Source organism: Mytilus edulis, chromosome 3, assembly GCF_963676685.1.
Source record: "Mytilus edulis chromosome 3, xbMytEdul2.2, whole genome shotgun sequence".
NCBI classification, from domain to species: domain Eukaryota; kingdom Metazoa; phylum Mollusca; class Bivalvia; order Mytilida; family Mytilidae; genus Mytilus; species Mytilus edulis.
The window spans coordinates 7,084,316-7,106,487 of record NC_092346.1 but is presented as its reverse complement, the minus strand read 5'-3'; the positions used below and the strand labels follow the sequence as shown (position 1 = coordinate 7,106,487).

General features: G+C 31.6%; 1 protein-coding gene across 1 annotated transcript; it reads left to right on the top strand.

The window, feature by feature from the left end:
• Positions 1-39: 39 nt before the first annotated feature.
• Positions 40-17,017, top strand: LOC139515695 (REST corepressor 1-like). Its single transcript, XM_071305350.1, has 14 exons — positions 40-417; positions 3,697-3,753; positions 4,411-4,482; positions 5,430-5,482; positions 5,866-6,027; positions 7,381-7,496; positions 8,017-8,080; positions 8,418-8,518; positions 9,123-9,327; positions 10,421-10,495; positions 11,088-11,145; positions 11,897-12,087; positions 14,664-14,776; positions 15,123-17,017. Exons 1-14 carry the CDS (start codon positions 306-308, stop codon positions 15,217-15,219), a joined length of 1,476 nt encoding a protein of 491 aa, XP_071161451.1. The 5' UTR covers positions 40-305; the 3' UTR covers positions 15,220-17,017.
• Positions 17,018-22,172: the final 5,155 nt, after the last annotated feature.

Below are 22,172 nucleotides of genomic sequence, written 5' to 3'. Positions count from 1 at the left end.
AATTTTGTCCATCATAGTGGTACGTTGGCGCGGATGAATATCTCGAAGAAACGGAAATACAGTATAAATTTAATAAGGGAAGAAATAAAACTTATAAATGTAATAAATATCCCCCATTTTCATCAATTAATTGTACAATTCAATTAAAAACACAAGTTATCGTTATTTGAATGTACAAACTTTTTTTCATCGATGGCCCTAAGTTTTGGTGGAATAGACTATCTAACTCCATTGTTACAGGACTGAAACACGGGAAAACACGGAAAAGTTGATTCTTTGGAATTAATCGAGACGTGAACATTAAAATGGTTATGGCTGATCACAAAAACGCAGCAGATATAAGAAATGGAAGGCGATCAAGAGGTGCCAGTCCAAATGAATTTTCAGACGACAGTAGCGGAGAAGATTCGGATCACGGTAAGTTTGACCAGCATTCATTCCGGCGTTTAAAATTAAAGACGTTAAAAAAAAAGTAAATAATGTAAATAAAGATATATAATACAAAAAAACCCCCGATTGACATAAAGGAACTACCATTTATCGCTGGAGTTGAAGGAAGATTAATGAATTAAAAAAAACACCCTCTGAAATCAACTGAAATTTTTTTTTTTTTTTTTTTTTTTTACAACTAAAACATTGTAAAATAAAAAAATTACAAGGAGAATGATCAACTGGTGCTTTTTCCTGGACAAATTAAATGAATCGGAGCAAAAACTTAGCGCCTCTTAATCCTTTGACGTGTTTTCCCTAAAAGAGGCATGTCAATACACCTTATCGCTATTTGTCCGCCATTGCTGGAAATCACACAGGTTCCCGTAAAATTTTGACGTCATAAAACAAAATGTCTGACGCCACAATGGAAAAGTGATTGTTGTTGACGTCAAAAGTTCAAGCGGACGGGTCAGCCGGGAATAGCGATAAGGTGTATTGTGGTAGTTTATTCATAATTTACATAAACTCTTAAATTAATCTATACATTAGAAACAATGGATCATCCAAAAGTGGGTCTCATTGAGGTCTAAGCGTGAAACAGGATTGCTGATTTTTTATAAGCGTGACACGTGAAAGTCAAATATTGTGCTGTGAAAACGGGAAATGATGTCAAGCGGGACATGGTAAATTAAAAAAAAAAATGAGAGTTGCGTACGTACATATTGTCGTGTCATATGTTTTCGTATCAACCACATTTCATCGGTTTCGACTGCATACGCGTACATTGTAGCATGTTTTTCGGTTTTTATATTTAGAACAACAACACCACTACAACTTAACAAATTTAAAACATATTCAAGGTCGCTTTTTAAAGATGTAAGAACAAATTTAATAAAACCAACCTAGCCATTTTTATTTAATGTAAAAAATATGCATCACTAGAATAGTTGTGGAAAAAAATTCTGTAGGGTTTAAATAAAGTCCAGATAAGTTTTTTGGCTGTCAGACACCGGATCTTCAAGACATGTGATTGTCGTGCACTGTGTTTTTTCTGCCGTTTTAATTACAAACCAGCGAGTTAAAATTAACAGTGTCTTTTTTAAATGGTTGTTCAAAATCTAGTTATTCAATATTTTATTGACAATTCTTTTTATACATCTTTGATACATGAAGATGAAAACAGTCTAAACTTTTTATATTTAATCCTAAATTTAGAAAACTGCATTTTATTTTAGAAAATATAATGTATTTTGTACAAACCAGGTGCCAATCTGAAATTAATCAAAATCTAACAATTTCAGCACATGAAACACAATACTAAAAACTATTTACTGGTAATTTTTAGTACTGAAAAAGTATTAAATAACTTTTTGTATGATTCAAGCGATCACCAAAACCACGACTTTAAAAAATATTAATTTCTGGATTTTATAGTCATTTTCTGTCCGTGTACTGATCCAATTTTTATTTCATACGAAAACTTATGATGCCGTTTTTTTGACATACAAAAATCGCAAAGTAATCGGAAGCAGTAAAAATCGTAGTAAGCCTTGACAAAAAAACTAGATACCTAAAATCAACCTACAGGAAATGCTTGTTAAATTTGAGTGAACACCTGAATAAAAACTCAACAGTGAAAAAGGTAAGCAGTGAAAATTGTTATTAGTACGAAAACACATCACATGATGATAGTGTAGGCGAGATACGGGAATCTGATAAAATAGTAAGCGGGATCCGAAATCAGAACCCCCCAATGAGCCCCCCTCCGAAAGGAGTCTATATATTAACTGATTGACTAGTTTTTGGCTTTTCACGTTTTGAAAGACAAAACTATTAAAAATTGATGTGTTGATCATGGTTAAAAAATTGTTTAGATTGTCATGATACATCATAGTAGAAAAAAAACTTTACCCCCTTTTCTTTATCTTTAGCATTTTAGAGTTGCTTTAATACAGTCATCATTTCGGGTAGTAATGCCCTTTACTGTCAGGCGTCAAACGGTAATGTTTGACTACCGTTTAGGCCTTAACGTCAAATTGGTGTAAATTTTATCGTGATTTTATGTTTTGTCTTTGAAAAAATATTTTAAGATATTCAGAGTCATTGGCATCAATGCAATTTAATAGTCCTCGTTAATGGAATATTTTGAATTTATGTTTAATCTTTGATAAAAATATATTTGAAGGAATTCAAATAGGAATATCAGTACTGTATATGAACTTAATGAAGAGTTGCCTCCGTCAGTTTTGGATTTGATGGTCTCAAATATCCTTTTCATTAAAAAATCACCTAAGTATCATCATAATCATGATTATGACATGTATGATGAGTATTTTGACTCATACTGTGTACACACTATGAAATCTGCTGCGGATCGAAACCAGGGATAACTAATCCAAATTTATTACCCCAGTTTACACTTAATGATAATTAACCTGTTTGAGGTTTTCCCTCTCAACAAAAATAGAAAGTAAGCACAAAATTGTAACCGGTATTTGTGCACTCTACATATTTTCTTTTAAAGCAAAATACATTTATGATTATTTTGAGTTCTTATTTTTACCACACTCATTCCTGACCATTTCGGATAAGTTCTACATCAACCAATTTCAATGTTATTGAACAAATAATGCCACCTTATTCTTATTGCACGCCAAAAAAAAAAAAATAAGCGACGGAAATCTTAAAGGTTTCATTGTTTGTCTTTATGCAGGGATTTTAACATAGATCAATACACTTATATCTCTCTTTCTGACGCTAATTTAAAATGGGTTACATAATTCATGAATACGGTAACTGGACTTCTGTAAAAAAAAGGATATTATTCGACATGTGACATCACATAATAATTACATCAAATTAAAAACCTATTTCAGCAAACATAATATGTCACTATAGCTACAACCTCACATTAACTTCACTTTGCGTTCACATATAGATATGAGGTAGTTAACCAGGGTTTGCCCCACATTAACCTCCACCTTAAATGAGGGGTAATTTTAATCCGGGTTTGCCCCAGGTGAAGGCATTCACACTACGTAAATTTAACCCGGATTAACTTATTTGGGTCCCAGTTTAAAAAGGCATAGTGTGAACAGGGTATTAGTAAAGTGATATTTCAAAACACATCCTACACAACATTTTTGAAATCATGTATTCAAGCCGGCAGTAATAAGATTTTTTTTCATAGAAATGACTTAATGTTAAGTTTTTGACAATAGTATATAAATGCATGAAGTAATAAAGATATTTGTTTCTTCATAGATAATGGAATGCGAGTAGGAGATGATTTCCAAGCTAAAGTTCCAGTTTATAACCCAGGTAAGCACTTGAGGCCTGTCTAAAATTATGTATGTTTAGCATTTTGTTGATTTTCATGTTTATGAAAAGGTAAGCCTGGGATTTGTTATACCTTAGGGGATGGATATTTGGTATTTATTGGCTCATGTTCATAAACATCAATAAAACTTGAGGGATTGATAGGAGAAAATTAAAAACATGAACAAGTAAATCCTAAATTTCACACCTAACTTTACTAATTTAAAAAAAAGTGAAATAAACAAGAAATTGTGTTTATGCTTTTTAGAACACCAATTTTTTGATGGGCAGAAAAGCTAATTCTGAATCATATTTTGGTACACAAGGTTGTCATTGTCTCTCTTGTTAACTAACAATTTTCATATATATATATACCATGTTACATGTATACAGTTGGTAGTTAGTTTAAAAGTTCCATTTGCATTTGTTTTCTTTTTATATTTTTTTTCCGCAAGAACTTGATATGGAAATAGGTGGTAGGTGGGGGACTTAGTACCTAAAACAACTATATTACATGTACACATTGTGACTTGGATGGAGAGTTGTCTCATGGGCATTCAAACCACATAATCTTATATCTATATATTAATAGTGTTATGATTATAGGACAGAAAGTTAAATGAATTGCTTGATGATTTTAAATAAACTGTTTATTTTTAGATATAAAACCTGAAGGTAGAAATGATGCCATTCTAGTGTGGGCACCAGCTTGGGATCTTCCTGATGCTAAAGGTAATCTCTTTCTTACAAGCTCTGAGAAACTTCATCAAGAAACAGAGAGGACTTTAGTAATAACTATTGTATTTTAGGTTTTCTGGGAACACCATTCCACACAAGTAAAACTTTCTGATTGCACCATGTCACATGCACCAATCAAACTTTGTATTGTTCAATGATATAAGAATCTATTCAGACTATTGCACAAGTTGCACACCCGTCAAGAATCAATTTACAGTAAAATTTATAAAGTTCGACCAAAAAAGGATTCATATGAATAAGCTCATACTCTTTAAAATCTAAATTTTTAATTGACATGATTGTTGGATAGCACCTTTATTATTAAACATTGTGTTAAATGGGCAAATCATTACAAAGAATAAAAAGACACTTTTATTATTTCCACTTCAATTTGATTCAATGTTTCAAACACTAACAGACTCAAAGCGATAGTTAAAAGTCCATTAGCAGTCCTGGGCCATTGTGGTCATAACTAGGAGATAGATCCACCATCTCATGGTACCATTCTAACTTCTGTCTTATCCCCAGTCGGAACAATCTAAATTAGTTACTTGTTTCACAAGCAAACAACATCTAGGAGTAAGATTAAAGGTTAATAGGAGACAGAGTGTGGTGATATGTCTTTCTGCTGACCGGTCCATTGAGAGTTGTTCTGACTATGATTAAAAGATAACCCATCATCTGTTAAACATCCACAAATCCATTGATTTGGGAAAACTCTGTGGGTCAATATTTCTACCTATTGACTGGTACCACCGTACCGACTATGTTTTAAAGATTGCCCGTCAGTTTTAACATTCAGAGGACACCAATTGATCACACTTAGATTTTGTAGTTTAAATACATATATACATCAGTCATGTCAGTTAATTTATTATGTTGCAGGGTCATTTTATTTTAATGATTTAATTTCAAACTTAAAGTTATGCTAATTATTTCAGTTGATGAATATGTGGTGATTGCTAAAGAAAAGCATGGATACAACACAGAGCAGGTAATTTATTGGTAAAAATGTTCATGAGTTTTATTTAAAAACAATGTTAATTTTGTGGCTTTTTCTCTGCCTGAAAACAAAAATTTCTTTTAAAAAGATACACGACTGTTGTCTGCTCTTTGGTTGGGTTGTTGTCTCTTTGACACATTCCCTATTTCCATTTTCAATTTTGCGTATATAAAATACTTGATTGGAATTGGACTGGGTCAGGCTGGCACAAAGATTCCATTCTTATAACCTCATAATTTCTTAAGACTATTTTAGATCTTGAGCAAGAATGAAACGTTAACAGATATATATATTTGTTTTTTGCATATATCCATTTTCATTGGTAAATACATAGAAAATAGTAGAGTTCATATTAATTAGAATTTTCTTTGCAGGCTTTGGGCATGTTGTTTTGGCATAAACATAACATTGATAAGGCATTATCAGACCTAGCAAACTTTACACCATTCCCAGATGAGTGGACTGTAGAAGATAAAGTTTTGTTTGAACAGGCATTCAGTTTCCATGGCAAAAGTTTTCACAGGATCAGGCAAATGGTAAGTTATTATAATAATTCGTCCAGTATTAACTCATGGTAAATCTTGTATGTTTTACGGAGATAGACCATGGGTAAAGGTTATATAATACAATTCTAAGTCACTGGTACGTTTTTGTTAAACATTTTTATGACTATAGTCTATAAAACTTTAAAGTTACACCGTTGCTGTGGTGGCTGAGTGATCTAAAAACTAGATCTACACTCTACAGTGATCACAAGCCTGTCAACACTGTATATAATGGTTGTAAGTTTGTACCCTGCTCATAGGGAGCTGTGTTTGTCTGATCTGATTTTATCAACAGATTAGAATTACAATGAAACTAAGAAAATTGACTGTAGATATATATAGATAAGTATAAGCAAAAATTATGAGAAAGAAGGAAAAAATATTTAAGGAATGACTAATATTTTTTCTGTCTATTCGAAATAACATAAAAAATTTGGTGCACACTGAATAACGCATGTAGCGGGTTATTTAACAGTGTGCACCACATTTTTTATATTATTTCGAATAGACAGAAAAAATATAACAGTCATTTCTTATAATTTAATTCTAAATTCCATTTTAAACCGTAGAAAACCATGAAAAAACGTTGATGACGTCACGGTCACATGACTAAATTATGTCTATGGGATTGGGATGATAACAAAATAACGTCAGCCAATCAGAAGACGCGTTACATTCTTAATTAAATTATTACGATTTAATGTTATACATGTTAATGATGTGGCAGTGATTTAATTTTATACATGTTGATGATGTGGCAGTGATTTAATGTTATACATGTTGATGATGTAGCAGTGATTTAATGTTATACATGTTGATGATGTAGCAGTGATTTAATGTTATACATGTTGATGATGTGGCAGTGATTTAATGTAATACATGTTGATGATGTGGCAGTGATTTAATGTTATACATGTTGATGATGTGGCAGTGATTTAATGTAATACATGTTGATGATGTGGCAGTGATTTAATGTAATACATGTTGATGATGTAGCAGTGATTTAATGTTATACATGTTGATGATGTAGCAGTGATTTAATGTTATACATGTTGATGCTGTGGCAGTGATTTAATGTTATACATGTTGATGATGTAGCAGTGATTTAATGTTATACATGTTGATGATGTAGCAGTGATTTAATGTTATACATTTTACATGTTGATGATGTGGCAGTGATTTAATGTTATACATGTTGATGATGTAGCAGTGATTTAATGTTATACATGTTGATGATGTGGCAGTGATTTAATGTTATACATGTTGATGATGTGGCAGTGATTTAATGTTATACATGTTGATGATGTGGCAGTAGGTTAATGATAATTAATAAAACTTTTGCAGCTTCCCGACAAATCAATAGCCAGTTTGGTTAAGTATTACTATTCATGGAAGAAAACAAGATCAAGAACAAGTCTGATGGATCGACAAGCCAGAAAACTTACAAAGAATGGCGACAGGTACTGGACTGTTTCATTTAAATAGTCATTGCTCACAAGGATGGTGCTCCTTAATTGGAGTACACATTCATAGAAGCATTATGTAGTTCTTACAGTTACAAATGTAACTAATACCCAACATCCTATGCATAGAGAATCAAGTTTGCTAGAAAAAATCACTTTAAGATCAAAATAATTAACTCCAGAAAAAAACTTAGAATGTTCATGCTTATGGTTAAAATTAAGATGATTGAAAATTTAAAAAGTTTTGTTATTTAAGGGTGTCATTCATTAATAGGATGAGTGAGATATGTTTTTGCTAACATGAATGATATAACCGTTTAAAGTAGACATCCAAATTAAACTCATTGAACATTGTCACCACATATCGATACTATTTTTACATTGTATTTACTGAAATTCATAAAAAAAATATGTTCTGTTCAATTTGCCGTTCATTTTTCACTTAATTGTTGATGCCATCTTATTAAACCCATAAAACAATATTAGAATATATATAATAAATCAAATTTATTTTCAGTGAAGAAGATTCCGATATAGAAAGTAAGAAATCTGATGCTGATGATGCTAACAAAGAAAATGGGGTACGTAGGATATGTATTACATATTTGAAATGAGAAACCCTGGGCTTATTTACTGTTTACATACAATTTATTGCATACTATCAGTTCTTATACAGCTAATTTATGTGAGGGATTTATTTTCATAATTTTTTGTGAGTAGAAATTTAATTTGAATATGGGTTGTCATGAATATGTATTAATTAGGCTTTTTTATTTCATATGAATACATCAAGAAAAGTATAACAGAAAGGTTAAGAATTAACACTACAAGTTTTATAGGGATAATTATATATGTAAAATAAAAACAAAATTAAACTGCTATGAAAACATTTTAAAAGTATTTATTATTTTTTTTCAGAAGCAGGAAAAAGATACTTGTTCCAACTGTGGTATATCTACCTCAACGTTAAACCCAACACCTAAAGGTTCTTTATGTAATTCATGTTTCCAGTATTGGAGGTAAGAACTATGGCTAAGTCAGAGATGACAAAGATTTTAATAGTTCAGTGGACATTTGGTCCATTTGGCCACTATAATTTTTTGGATGGTCAATACACATTTTCATTGGACAATCAAAAATAATTGAACTAAAAAACTATTAATCATATCTTACAAACTATCTGGTAAAGATAGAAATTTTTCAATTTGATCAGTATTTCAGTAGTTTTAACCCTCGGACCAGTGTTCTTCATGAACTGTGCAATCAACATAACATTTTTAGGGATTTAACTCTTGCAAGTGGAAGGATAATTTGATAGCAACACTTCTAAAACCGAATTCAATTTTTAATGCAAACAATAATAACATACTGTGCAAATTTAGCTGTGGCTTATTTTTTTGGGGAAATTAAGTGACTTCAAAGAAAATTGAAATATAACCTGATAAATTATAATTTTTTAGATGAAAAAAAAAATGAAAGTATTAAAAGAGATAATTTTTGAACCCAAACTAATATCATGTATATATTTGTATCCAGGATATCTGATTTGTTATGAATAAGATTGACAAATTTTGTATGTAAATGTAAAGAGTTAGTCCAGTCTATTTTTATTTTCTTACACAGAAGAACTGGTGTGATGAGAAGCGCTGGACCAAACAGACATGACCATGGCCAACACAGACATAACCCCATGAAACACAAGAGGAAGCCCCCACGTGGAATGTTTATTATTGCAGAAGATCTGTCTCTATTTACCTCAGGACCTCCAGCTCAAGCAGACGCTGTTCTCAAAAATGCAGAAGCTGATCTAGTCTCACTTAAAAGACAAGTTAGTTGATTTATGAAATTGATATTATAAAAGTTCAAATTTTAAAAATTGAGCAAAGGAGTAGGTCCAATAAGACCCCATTTTGGCCCCAAAATATAGCAGTTTTACAAAATTGTTAAAATGTAAACTTTAAGATATTTATTGGAAAGTAGAATGCTTCTGCTACATGAATATGGGCTGTTTTTGACAATACAGTGCATATGTATCGGGTACTAGCATCATGAAGTCATGCTAAATTACTGAAATCTTCATAATTTGAGCATTTTAGTTAAATTTTAGACAGTTTCCGTCTTCAATGAAATTGGCCGCATTCATGTTCATTCTTAATATTGAAATGTAAGTTGTATTTGATGATAATACATAACATATGGCAGGTGTCATCTGACCTTGACCTCATTTTCATGGTTCAGTGGTTAAGTTTTTGAGTTTGGTCTATTTTTCGAATACTATATGCAATAGTCAACTATATTTGGTGTATAGAAATATTTTATTATCTATATGTCAGTCACGCAGGTTTTATTTGACCTTGACCTCATTTTCATGGTTCATTGCTAAGTGTTAAGTTTTTGTGTTTTAGTCTGTCTTTCTTAATTTATAAGCAATAGGTCAACTATATTAGTTGTATGGAAGAATTGTTAGCTGTACGTGTCTGCCTGGCATGGTTCATCTGACCTTGACCTTGACCTCATTTTCATGGTTCAGTGATCAATGTTTAGTTTTCTTGGTTAATGTTGAGTTTATGTGACAGTTTTATATTTAGGACTATCAACATTATATCAATGATTAGTAAAGAAGGTGAGACATTTCAGCGTGTGCACTCTTGTTTTCTGTAATCATGATAAAGTGAATGAGATTTTCCTAGAACATGCATGAAGTAATCCTCTGGTTTGGTAAAATGGTCCATTCCAAATGAGAATTGTATGGAAATTTATACAGAATTCCCTAAATTCTTATTTCTTAACCCCCTCTTCCAATTTTGTTTCACAATGAGTGGATTTTTCTGAACTCTTCCAAAAATTGGTCAAAGTGTATTCTATTAATACTTAGATAAACCCGAAGTGTGATCTAAAAATGCTGTCATTTTTATTTTAAGGTTCAGAATCATAAACAAATGATCAGTATGCAGAAACATAAGATGGGTTGTATAGATGAACTGAGACCACCAGAGGTAAATAGTTATATTTTTGTTTTTACAGGAAATTGTTTCTTATGACGGTTGAAGAACCTCTTTGTTTTTCCACCCCTGTCTCTGTCATTGATATTGTTGTGTTTCAGTCATGTTAATTCTTCTTTATTTGTTTCATATGGAAATATATATTTAAAGACATTTTTACTAGAAGTATTAGCTGAGTTATTCCCCTTGATAGAAACAATGTAATAATATAATGTGGGTGTTCAAGTCCGTTCTGGTGAAAAACTTACACAAGTTGGACAAAAACATAGGTGTCTTTATTTGTTGAGAATTACTTCTAATTTACATAACATGTATTACCTGAAAATGTTCAAAAGATAGACATCTCTTTGCCATAATGGTTTGGGATGTCATGTATATCAGCAACTGAAAAAAAAACCCCATCTTTATGGTTTGTTTGTTGATATTTATTAAAGATATGCAATTGAATTATATTTTTTTGTGGAAATTATTACCATGTGTATTTTTGCTTACTATACTTGTTGAACATAAAATGTAAAATGTATAATATTAAGATTGACTTTCTGTGAGAGATTTAATTTTAAATGAAAAATTCCTGTATTTATAGGGCAACCAAAGGATTAATGCTCGTTGGACGAATGAAGAGCTCTTGTTGGCTGTTCAAGGTAAAATATCTGCTGTAAATTTGTTAAATGCATTTTATTTCTATATTTAATTAAAAAAGCAAGGCATGAAATATGGTATAGTCTAATACTTAACAAAAGTAAAACTCTCTCATCATGATATCATGTCCCCTGCAATCAAGAAAATTGGCTGTTTAAAAAAAATATTGAAAAATTTATTGATCCATAAATGAGTTATTTCATATTTTATAATGCAATTAAACAGACAAATGATATGAATTGATGTAAAAATACAACAATGTAAAAAAAAACTAACTTAACTTTTGTTATCAAGTTTCAAAACTATATAGGAATGGGATGAAATAACACAAAAGAAATATTTTTGGAAGTTATTGCAAATTTTCAGGAAAGGCAAAACATACAATGGTAGAATTGATTTTATTTTTTAATGTTCACCATTTTGTAATGTTGCTTTCATCATATGCATTAAGGGGCTTTTCTTTCAGATGGAGGAAAAAGGAATTTAATGTCACACTGATTTTTTTTTCATATTGACCTAATTTTAAATGTTTTCTGAGAACAACGACAGGTAAAAGATGATAGCACTTTCTTTTGGAAGCAAAACATGATTACGTATTATTTGTTCTGTTAGCTGCTTTCTTCGTACTGTAAATATAACCTTGAAGGAATTAACTATGATTCGAATCATTTCGATGAAATTGTCACACTCTGAAATATGAGACACATAAGTTGTTCACTTGCCAGTTTTTATATTGTTGAAATTCCTTTTTAGGGGTAAGGAAATATGGCAAGGATTTTCAGGCAATAGCTGAAGTGATAGGAAACAAAACAGAGGCTCATGTTAGAAGTTTCTTCATCAATTTTCGTAGACGATATAATTTGGATGAAGTATTAGCTGAATTTGAGGCTGAACACGGAACAGAACATACCAACGATGATGATTTAGATAAGGAGGAAGAAAAGGTTTGTTGACATTAATCACATGTCTAAATAATTTGGATTTATTTTTGGGGGTAACTAAATCGATAAGTTGTTGGATTTATTTTTTGGGGGTAACTAAATCGATAAGTTGTTGGATTTTTCTTTTATAGGCATACTTGATTTCCTAGTTTTGACAAATTTTGTTCATATGAATAATGGTAATTTGTTAATCACCTTTATCAAAGAAAACCATACAAATTGATATCTCACAAAAAATGTTTAATCCTCAGTAAGAATTTGACCATTTCGAATTATGTTCTATCTTCAAAATATTCCAGGGTTCTTGCTAAGATGCGTATACGTGTCCTGGAGGCATGGAAATCGAGTTGGATGCATCATTATTAAAACCCATGAGTCCTTGGGACTCGTTGTATCCCCATAAAAGATTCTTGTTTCTGACATTGTTTTGACAGGAAACTATACCGGAAGTTGACATTTTTGTCGAGCCTGCAACTTTTGTTGCAAAAAGCTCGACATAGGGATAGTGATCCGGCGGCAGCGGCTACAGCGGCTACGGCGGCGGCATTAGCTCACTTCTTAAAAGCTTGATATTTTAGAAGGTGGAAGACTTGGATGCTTCATGTTACGAAGTTTCCGTCAGTCACATGTCCAATGTCCTTGACCTCATTTTCATGGTTCAGTGACCCCTTGAAAAAAAAGTTCAAATTTTTTGTAATGTTGAATTCTCTCTTATTATAAGTAATAGGATAACTATATTTGATATGTGCGTACCTTGCAAGGTCCTTGTGTCTGTCAGACAGTTTTCACTTGACCTCGACCTCATTTCATGGATCATTGAACAAGGTTAAGTTTTGGTGGTCAAGTCCATATTTCAGATACTATAAGCAATAGGGCTAGTATATTCGGTGTATGGAAGGACTGTAAGGTGTACATGTCCAACTGGCAGGTGTCATCTGACCTTGACCTCATTTTCATGGTTCAGTGGTTATAGTTAAATCTTTGTGTTTTGGTCTGTTTTTCTCATACTATATGCAATAGGTCTACTATATTTGCTGTATGGAATGATTGTAAAGTGTACATGTCTAGCGGGCAGATGTCATGTGACCTTGACCTCATTTTCATGGTTCAGCGGTCAAAGTTCATTTTTTGAGTTTTGGTCTTTTTATCTAATACTTTATGCCATAGGTCAACTATATTTGCTGTATGGAAATATTTTATGATCTTTATGTCAGTCACGCAGGTTTTATTTGACCGTGACCTCATTTTCACGGTTCATTGCACAGTGTTAAGTTTTCGTGTTTTGGTCTATTTTTCTTAAACTATAAGTAATGGGTCAACTATATATGTTGTATAGAAGCATTGTTAGCTGTACATGTCTGCCTGGCATGGTTCATCTGACCTTGACCTTATTTTCAAGGTTCATTGGTCTCTGTTAAGTTATCTTGATTAATGTTAAGTTTATGTGACAGTTGTAAAAAAGCTTAGCTTTATACTTAGGACTATCAACATAATATCAATGATTAGTATAGAAGGCGAGACATTTCAGCGTGTGCACTCTTGTTATGATATGCGCAGATCAATATTTTTGTTGACTGATTCATATTTTTTTTTTAATTAAACGTATTTAATACTAAAATATAATAATTCGATTCAAAATGATCAATAAATATGTTAAAGTTACCGATTTTGTAATTTTACGAGTATTTGAAAAGCTTGAATATTTCCACGTGTTGAACATCATGTACTTATCGATTGAAACATAGAAAGTAAAATATTTCTGTGAACTTGAAACGAAATGATATAATATTTCATAAATGATGCTTTACGTATAAAATATGTCATAAAACAGCGTAGATTTAAAAAAAAATAGGAATGAGAATAATTTTACTTGCCTTGACTTCGAATGATTTAACAATTTTCTCGTATTGTGCATGTTGAATCGTAAACAAAGGTAAAAATTGTTTTGAAAATCTGATTTATAGAACATGAATAAAAAATAATTATTATTTAGCCAAGCTCATTATGTTGAACAGTGTTCACTTTATATTTGCTTGCTTTAATTAAATATTATAATAATTATATTGATTCAAACATCAATGTTCATACAATCCAAATTTCTTATAAATACTGGCTTGACCAACAAAATGATATCAGTATCACAAGTCCTGATGACATTGAATCATTAGTACCAAGTAAGAGACCAACAGTCAGTCAAAGTTAAAGTCCTTCTTTAAAAGAAAACCTGATGACATTGAATCATCAGTACCAAGTAAAAGATCAAGAGTCACTGACCCACTTCACCAAGAATTGATAGATATAGAAAGATCTTCAGAAACAACAATTAACTTCAGTCACTACACCAACTAAGCCAAAGAAAGAGAGGAAATGGCAGTCTATCTGGGCGACCGAATTCAAATGGTTATGCAAACTCGCAAGCATCGTTTTAGTTTTATTTCTTCATATTTCATCATATTTCATGACACAAACAATTACATGCATCCTGGACTCTAAAATTCTTAAGAATGCAATTCTTTTTTTATTTTGTATGCACTGGTAGACATAAAAAGTTACATTGAAGGTTTATTTCAATATTTCAGATGGAAGTTGATATAAAAGAACCAGATAATTCTACTCCCAGCTCTGGGACACCTCCACCTTTACTGAAACAGGGAACCTCACCTATCAAAGTTCCTAGTGTATCACAACACAGGTGAGATTATACTTACAGCTTATATTTGTCATCAATAGATTGTCACCCTTTTGTTAGAAATTCTTGTCATGTGTTTTGTAAAGCTTTTTTTCTAATGGTCAAGATTTTAAGAATGCTATTATGTTTTGTTTAGAACCATTATAAGGTCTTCATAAGTTATATTGTCTTTAAAATTTTGCCATTTCTATTTAGAAAAAAATCAATGCATTGAGAGAAAAAAATGTATAAAGAAGATGTGTGTCAATGAGACAACTCTCCATCCAAATCACAATTTGTCAAAATAAACCATTATTAATATTATAGGTTAAGTTATAAGTTTACATATATTACTATTATATAATTGCAGATTGATACCGAACCAGCGAACTATATTACAGCAACCACCACCCCTTATCAAACCAAATTCGTCTTCACCAAAGCCAGCTATTACAACACCTTCATAGGACTTACTGGATGATTGAAGGGATTTTTTTATGTTAAGTGCTCAGTTGAGGCCTGCCACCAAATGTTTTTACATGTAATGCCAGTTAAACTGTAATCTGAAGACGGTGAAAGAAATGTATTTCAGGCATTATTGTCTATGGCTGACTGTATTAACATTATGTATTATTAAAGGGATCGCATCAGACAACTAACACTTGAACCATTTCAAAATGGTTTCCTGATTTTTATAGTTCATGGAATTTTTCACGTATCACATCATTGCATCACTTAATGTGCATAAGTGGGATGTTTTTGTTTGTACATTTTATTTTTGTTGTTACTTGTAAAGATATTTATTTATTTTGTTTTCTCAGATTTTTGTATATTGAGAATAAGTGTTTCTGATGTTTGCACTTTTGTTTGAGGTGTAAGGTGCTTTATTTTTATATGGTACTATGTAACACAGGTCTCCACATTGAGAACATGTCCGTCTTATTAGATATTTATGACTGTCTGTTTGTATTGTATATCTTACAGCTGAACTATTGGAAGATGTACTTTGTGTATAAAATTAAAGTTAGCTTGTTTGTTAGCTGAATTACAGTATGAACTATCATTGTAAATATAAAAACCAACTGATCACATAGGTTTTTAAGACACATTTGTGTTAACTCGCCAATGATATAATTGGCTAGTAATGAGCTATCACTCTTTCAAAAGGTAGTGTTAAACAAAAGAAATATGGATTGTATTGTTATCTTGCTTTACTTGGCAGTACATACATTTACATGATATGAAATATTTTTTTAAGAACTGGAACTTTTTGAATTGAATCATCAAACGTCATTCCCAGTTTCTTTTAATTTTGTATGGATCATCTTGCAATGTTATTTACGTTTTTTGTTCAGTGCATCGGTAATTGTAGTTTTCATCAGTATTATCAATGAGTGAAAGTTTCATCTTTATTTACTTAAACAGCAGCATTCATGGATTTTAAATATTTCATCTCCAAAATATAGGGAATGATGCAATTTTCCAGAAAATTAAAGTCAACATCATCACCATTGATGTTCTCAGGCTCTTCATTGTTATGTTCATTAGGTTTGAGGTGCAGTATGAGTCCTATAAGAATGTTAAAATGGAAATAAAAGACAATTGGAATTCTGGAGTGTTGGGCTTTCTTGCCATGTCTGGCCAATGATCATTGGAGGATGGGGAACTTCCAAAAAGAGTGTAAATGGTATTATAACTTCTGACTGTGACTGAATACTCTATAAGAATTACAACTTCTGGTTTCAGGTCAAAATGAAGCTATTTCTTTTATACCATCCTCGTCCTCACCCGCCTGTAGTAATGCATATGGATATAGTACTTTGCAATGAACAGTTACATCATTTCTGTTGTCTTTAATATTTCAAAGACATCTTCATTGTCAAACATTTTTTTATAAATATTATAAAAAATGGTTTTTATTTTACACATACTAGTCTTCATATATAAAACACTTTTTTTCACAAACTTCATGAATCCAAGTTCTCATTTTTATGGCAAAGTTATTGTTAATCCATTTTGCTATCAGCAAGTTGTATACCAAAAACAAAAGCTGTTTATTTAGGTTTTATGAAAATGCACCATACAAAAATCTTGTTATAAGGCCATAAAAGTGTTTGGGTCAGTGACCCGATTGTTCATTGTTGACCATTGTGCTACGAGAGAAAACCTACTGTTAGGTTTTAAATGATCATTACAAATTGTTTGTGTTAACATGATGAATGTCATGTGATGTATCGGTGAAATAAAGATTTGTAAAATACACAACTTTCATTATATTTTTATGCCCCATTTATGAGCATTATGTTTTCTGGTCTGTGTGTCCGTTTGTTAGTCCGTCCATTCGTCCCACTTCAAGTTAAAGTTTTTGTTTGAGGTAGTTTTTGATGAAGTTGAAGTCTAATCAACTTGAAACTTAGTACACATGTTCCTTCTGATTAGCTGCGGAACCGTAGCTCTTAGGTCCTTATGTTATTTTTTGACTATGGTCCGCAAATAGTCAAAAAATAACATAAGGACCTAAGAGCTACGGTTCTGCAGCTACCTTCTGATATGATCTTTTTAATTTTAATGCCAAATTAGAGATTCTACCACATTTTCACGTTCCACTGAACATAGAAAATGATAGTGCAGATGGGGCATCCATGTCCTTAGGACACATTCTTGTTGTCTTTTACACTACCTGGATTGGGTTTGCTTAATTGCTTTACTGTAAATTCAGAAATTATTGCAATGTTTTTATTATTGCAAAAAAATGCGACAGGGTTATGATCACAATAATGTAAACTAGCATTTTGAAATTTTGTATATGAATTTAACAGGATTTCTCAATATCATAAAAATTAAAATCGCATTTTATTCTAAAATGACAAAATTGCATTAATAAATGCACACAATTATTTCTGAACTTACAGTATGACTAATGACAGTGTTATAATACTGTTGTCTTTACTTACATCATTATTCAACACTATGAAACACTGATATTCCTGCAATGGTAGTGCTTTTCTGAATTAGCTTTCATTAGAAAAGCTTGGTGCCAAAGATAGATAATTACACCAGAAAGAAGTGACCCACTTCCAGATTTAACTTCTTGACAGCATTGTATGCAGAACCAGATATAACAACCCTACCCGATACCTTGAGTTTATTTTGCCAAAGCTAAATCTGATTTCTGTTTTTGGAAAGATTAGAACTTGTTCTAAATCTTTACTTAGGCACCAGCCTCCCTAACAACAGGACAGGTTAGCTACTGTTACTAAATGTATTCACACTGAAATATAGTTCCCTATGGTTCTGATGTATGTGCACATAATACACATATAAACTAAAAAAAACTGGGTATATTATTGGAGCAGTTCATTCAAGAATGTATGTCATTAAGGTGTGTTGATGTGCAGGCTTTTAAAAAACATTTTGATTAGGTAACTGGGTATTGATTCAACTAGTATGATTGACAACTGTCATTATCACTAAACAATCAGAGACAAGGTGAACCTTTAATTACAATGCCCCACCTCCTAAACTGCCAATCAAATTGACCACATTACCTATCAACCTCAGTCTTACATAATTATACAGACCACTCAATATAATTCTTAATACACAAGTATTTGACCTCATAATTGAATACACAAATGTGTATATTAGATGTTTGATATTTATAAGGATGATAGATTTATTTATTGCCAATTACTTTTGATCTACATTACATAAAGTGATTCTGTAAATTATATATGAAAGATAAATGATTAATGGATTAACAAGATCTTAAAAAAAATGAAATATGAATATAAATATGAATAAATAAAAGGTATTCAAGTAAGGCCTATAATTTACTTGATAAATTTCCAATAATCATCTGTAATTAATCAACAATTAAATTAGTACACTTTTTTTTATCAGGAATTGGCTTGAAACAGTTTAAAAATTTTAAAACTTTTAATTATAACAAACCATTTTTTATTAGTTTATTTCCCATCAATCATTATGTCTATTTTAGTCATTTGAATTTTTATTAGAAGTGAATATATATTTTTGCAATCAAGAAAGAATCCACATTTCAATAAGATAAGTTTTTTAATTGGTTTACGTTGAAAAAGTACATTTTCAATGCCCTGTGTTGAAAAATACTTTAAAATTGATCAAAAGGCACTCTAAAACTTTTAATCTTCAATGCCCTATAACCTCTGTTTCAACTTACAAAATGCCCCATAACAACATTTTTCCAATTTTTTTTTATGACACTTTAAGTTTTAAGCTGTTGGTCCAGATTTATGTCTTCCAAGGATAGTTGGTAACATTTACTAGAAGAATTTTTGCTTTTTTTTGTTTTTTTGAAACATGTTCAGAACCGGCAACATAATTTCGATAAGATATAAACTGCAGTCTAAATAAAATTGTGCAAATTAAGAGACTCATATTATTTAATTTGAGCTCATTTTATCCTCATACTGCATGTACTGGAAAAGCAAGTTTCCTTCTAAAGACCTGCTGTAAATGGAATTTTCAGCAATAGTGCTTTATAAATGTTCATTTTTCCCCACCATACCTTAATATGAAATAATTCAAACTACTCTTCTAATCTTTCCATGAGTGATTTCCATCACTTTGATTGACATATAACACTGTTTATCAGTCCTGGTCTGGATCTTGTTCTATGCATGACAGAATATGTTGGGTATATATTTCATTGAGGCAACAACGTCAGTTCTTAACAAATTTACCAGGTACCAAAAGGACAATCAAAAATCTAAATTCAAAGAAAAACTTATCAATATCAGTCAAAAAAGAAAATGCAAATAAGTCTACAAAACCATAATATACTGAGCAATACGTAAATCACCAAAACTTGGGGATCTCGTGGCAATTAACTACACAATGGGTGATGATAAATGTCACAATTGGAGTAAAAGAGAACATTATGAAGCCACATACTTTTGAAAACCATCGGTTGAAGGGTTTATCAGTTATTGAACAGAGAAGACAGTATTATTTTCAAATATATCAATGACCATAACGTCAGAACAGTAAAAGTGAAAATCTTCAAGATCAAACTTGACCAATATTTTTTATCAGTTACAACATAACATAATTTGAAAACCATCATTTAAAGGGTTAAAATAAGTTATCCAATGGAAAAGACAAGAAAATGAGGGAATATTTCAAAGGAAGACAACCCTACCAATGGGTCTTCAACGCAGCAAGAAAATCCTGCAGCCAGAGGTTTGCCTCACATGGCCATTAAATAAACTAGAGGCTCTAAAGAGCCTGTGTCGCTCACCTTGGTATATGTGCATATAAAACAAAGGACACAGATGGATTCATGACAAAATTGTGTTTTGGTGCTGGTGATGTGTTTGTACATCTTACTTTACTGAACATTATTGCTGCTTACAATTATCTCTATCTATAATGAACTTGGCCCAGTAGTTACAGTGGAAAATATTTTGTAAATATTTACAAAAATTTATAAAATTTATGAAAATTGTTTAAAATTTACTATGAAGGGCAATAACTCCTTAAGGGGTTAATTGACCATTTTGATCATGTTGACTTATTTGTAGGGCTTACTTTGCTGTTTATTATTGCTGGTTACAGTTTATCTCTATCTATAATAATATTCAAGATAATAACCAAAAGCTGCAAAATTTTCTTAAAATTACCAATTCAGGGGCAGCAACCCAACAACCAGTTGTCCAATTCATCTGAAAATTTAAGAGCAGATAGATCTTGACTTGATAAACAATTTAACCCAATTAGAATTGCTCCAAATGATTTGGTTTTAGAATTTTAAGCTAAAATCTAAATTTTACCCCTATGTTCTATTTTATACGACCGGACAAAAAATTTGCGGTCGTATATTGGTATGACGTTGGTACGTCCGAAAACACATTGGTTTTTGCACTATAACTTTAGTTTAAGTAAATAGAAATCTATGAAATTTAAACACAAGGTTTATGACCACAAAAGGAAGGTCGGGATTGATTTTGGGACTTTTGGTCCCAACGGTTTAGGAATTAGGGACCAAAAAAGGGCCCAAGTAAGCATTTTTCTTGGTTTTCGCACCACAACTTTAGTATAAGTGAATAGAAATCTATGAAATTTAAACACAAGGTTTATGACCATAAAAGGAAGGTTGGGATTGATTTTGGGAGTTTTGGTCCAAACAGTTTAGGAATTAGGGGCCCAAAGGGTCCAAAATTAAACTTTGATTTCATCAAAAATTGAATAATTGGGGTTCTTTGATATGCTGTATCTAACTGTGTAGATTCTTAATTTTTGGTCCCGTTTTCAAATTGGTCTACATTAAGGTCCAAAGGGTCTAAAATTAAACTTAAACAAAAAATGAATTCTTTGGGTTCTTTGATATGCTGAAAATTAGATTTTTGATTATGGGCCCAGTTTTAAAGTTGGTCCAAATCGGGGTCAAAAATTAAACTTTGTTTGATTTTAACAAAAATTGAATTCTTTGGGTTCTTTGATATGCTGAATCTAAACATGTAATTAGATTTTTGATTATGGGCCCAGTTTTCAAGTTGGTCCAAATCAGGGTCAAAAATTAAACTTTGTTTGATTTTAACAAAAATTGAATCCTTGCGGTTCTTTGATATGCTGAATCTAAACATGTATTAAGATTTTTGATTATAGGCCCAGTTTTCAAGTTGGTCCAAAATTAAACTTTGTTTGATTTCGACAAAAATTGACTATATGAATTTAGATGAAATTAGATGCTGAATCGAACTATGTTTTTAGATTTTTGATATTTGGGCCCAGTTATCAAATTGGTAAACATTGAGGTCTAAAGGGTCCAAAATTGAACTTAATTTGATTTCATTAAAAATTGAATTCTTGGGGTTCTTTGATATGCTGAATCCAACCATGTATTTAGATTTTGGATATTGGACCATAATAGGTAAATGTCCAATTTAAAATTTTTGAAGTTTAAGTTCTTAGACCACTTTCATTCGGTGTCAGAAACCTATGTTGTGTCAACTTTTTAATCACAATCCAAATTCAGAGCTGTATCAAGCTTGAATGTTGTGTCCATACTTGCCCCAACTGTTCAGGGTTCGAACTCTGCGGTCATATAAAGCTGCACACTGCGGAGCATCTGGTTAGCCATGGCAGCCATCTTGGTTGGTTAGTCGGGTCATCCCACACATTTTTAGGTCGCCTGGCCCAAAGGGCCAAGTGAGCTTTTCTCATCACTTGGCGTCCGTCGTCATCGTTAAATTTTACAAAAATCTTCTCCTTTGAAACTATTGGGCCAAATTTAACCAAACTTGACCACAATCATCATTGGGGTATCTAGTTTTAAAAAATGTCTCTGTTGACCCAGCCAACCAACCAAGATGGACGCCATGGCTAAAAATAGAACATAGGGGTAAAATGTATATTTTGGCTTATAACTCTGAAATCA

Excerpts from the sequence above, each read along its gene's own strand:
- LOC139515695 (XM_071305350.1), top strand. The coding sequence starts at position 306 with ATGGTTATGGCTGATCACAAAAACGCAGCAGATATAAGAAATGGAAGG. Across the intron at positions 6,028-7,380 it reads TTCACAGGATCAGGCAAATG|CTTCCCGACAAATCAATAGC; the intron begins GTAAGTTATTAT and ends AAACTTTTGCAG. Across the intron at positions 10,496-11,087 it reads ATGAACTGAGACCACCAGAG|GGCAACCAAAGGATTAATGC; the intron begins GTAAATAGTTAT and ends CTGTATTTATAG.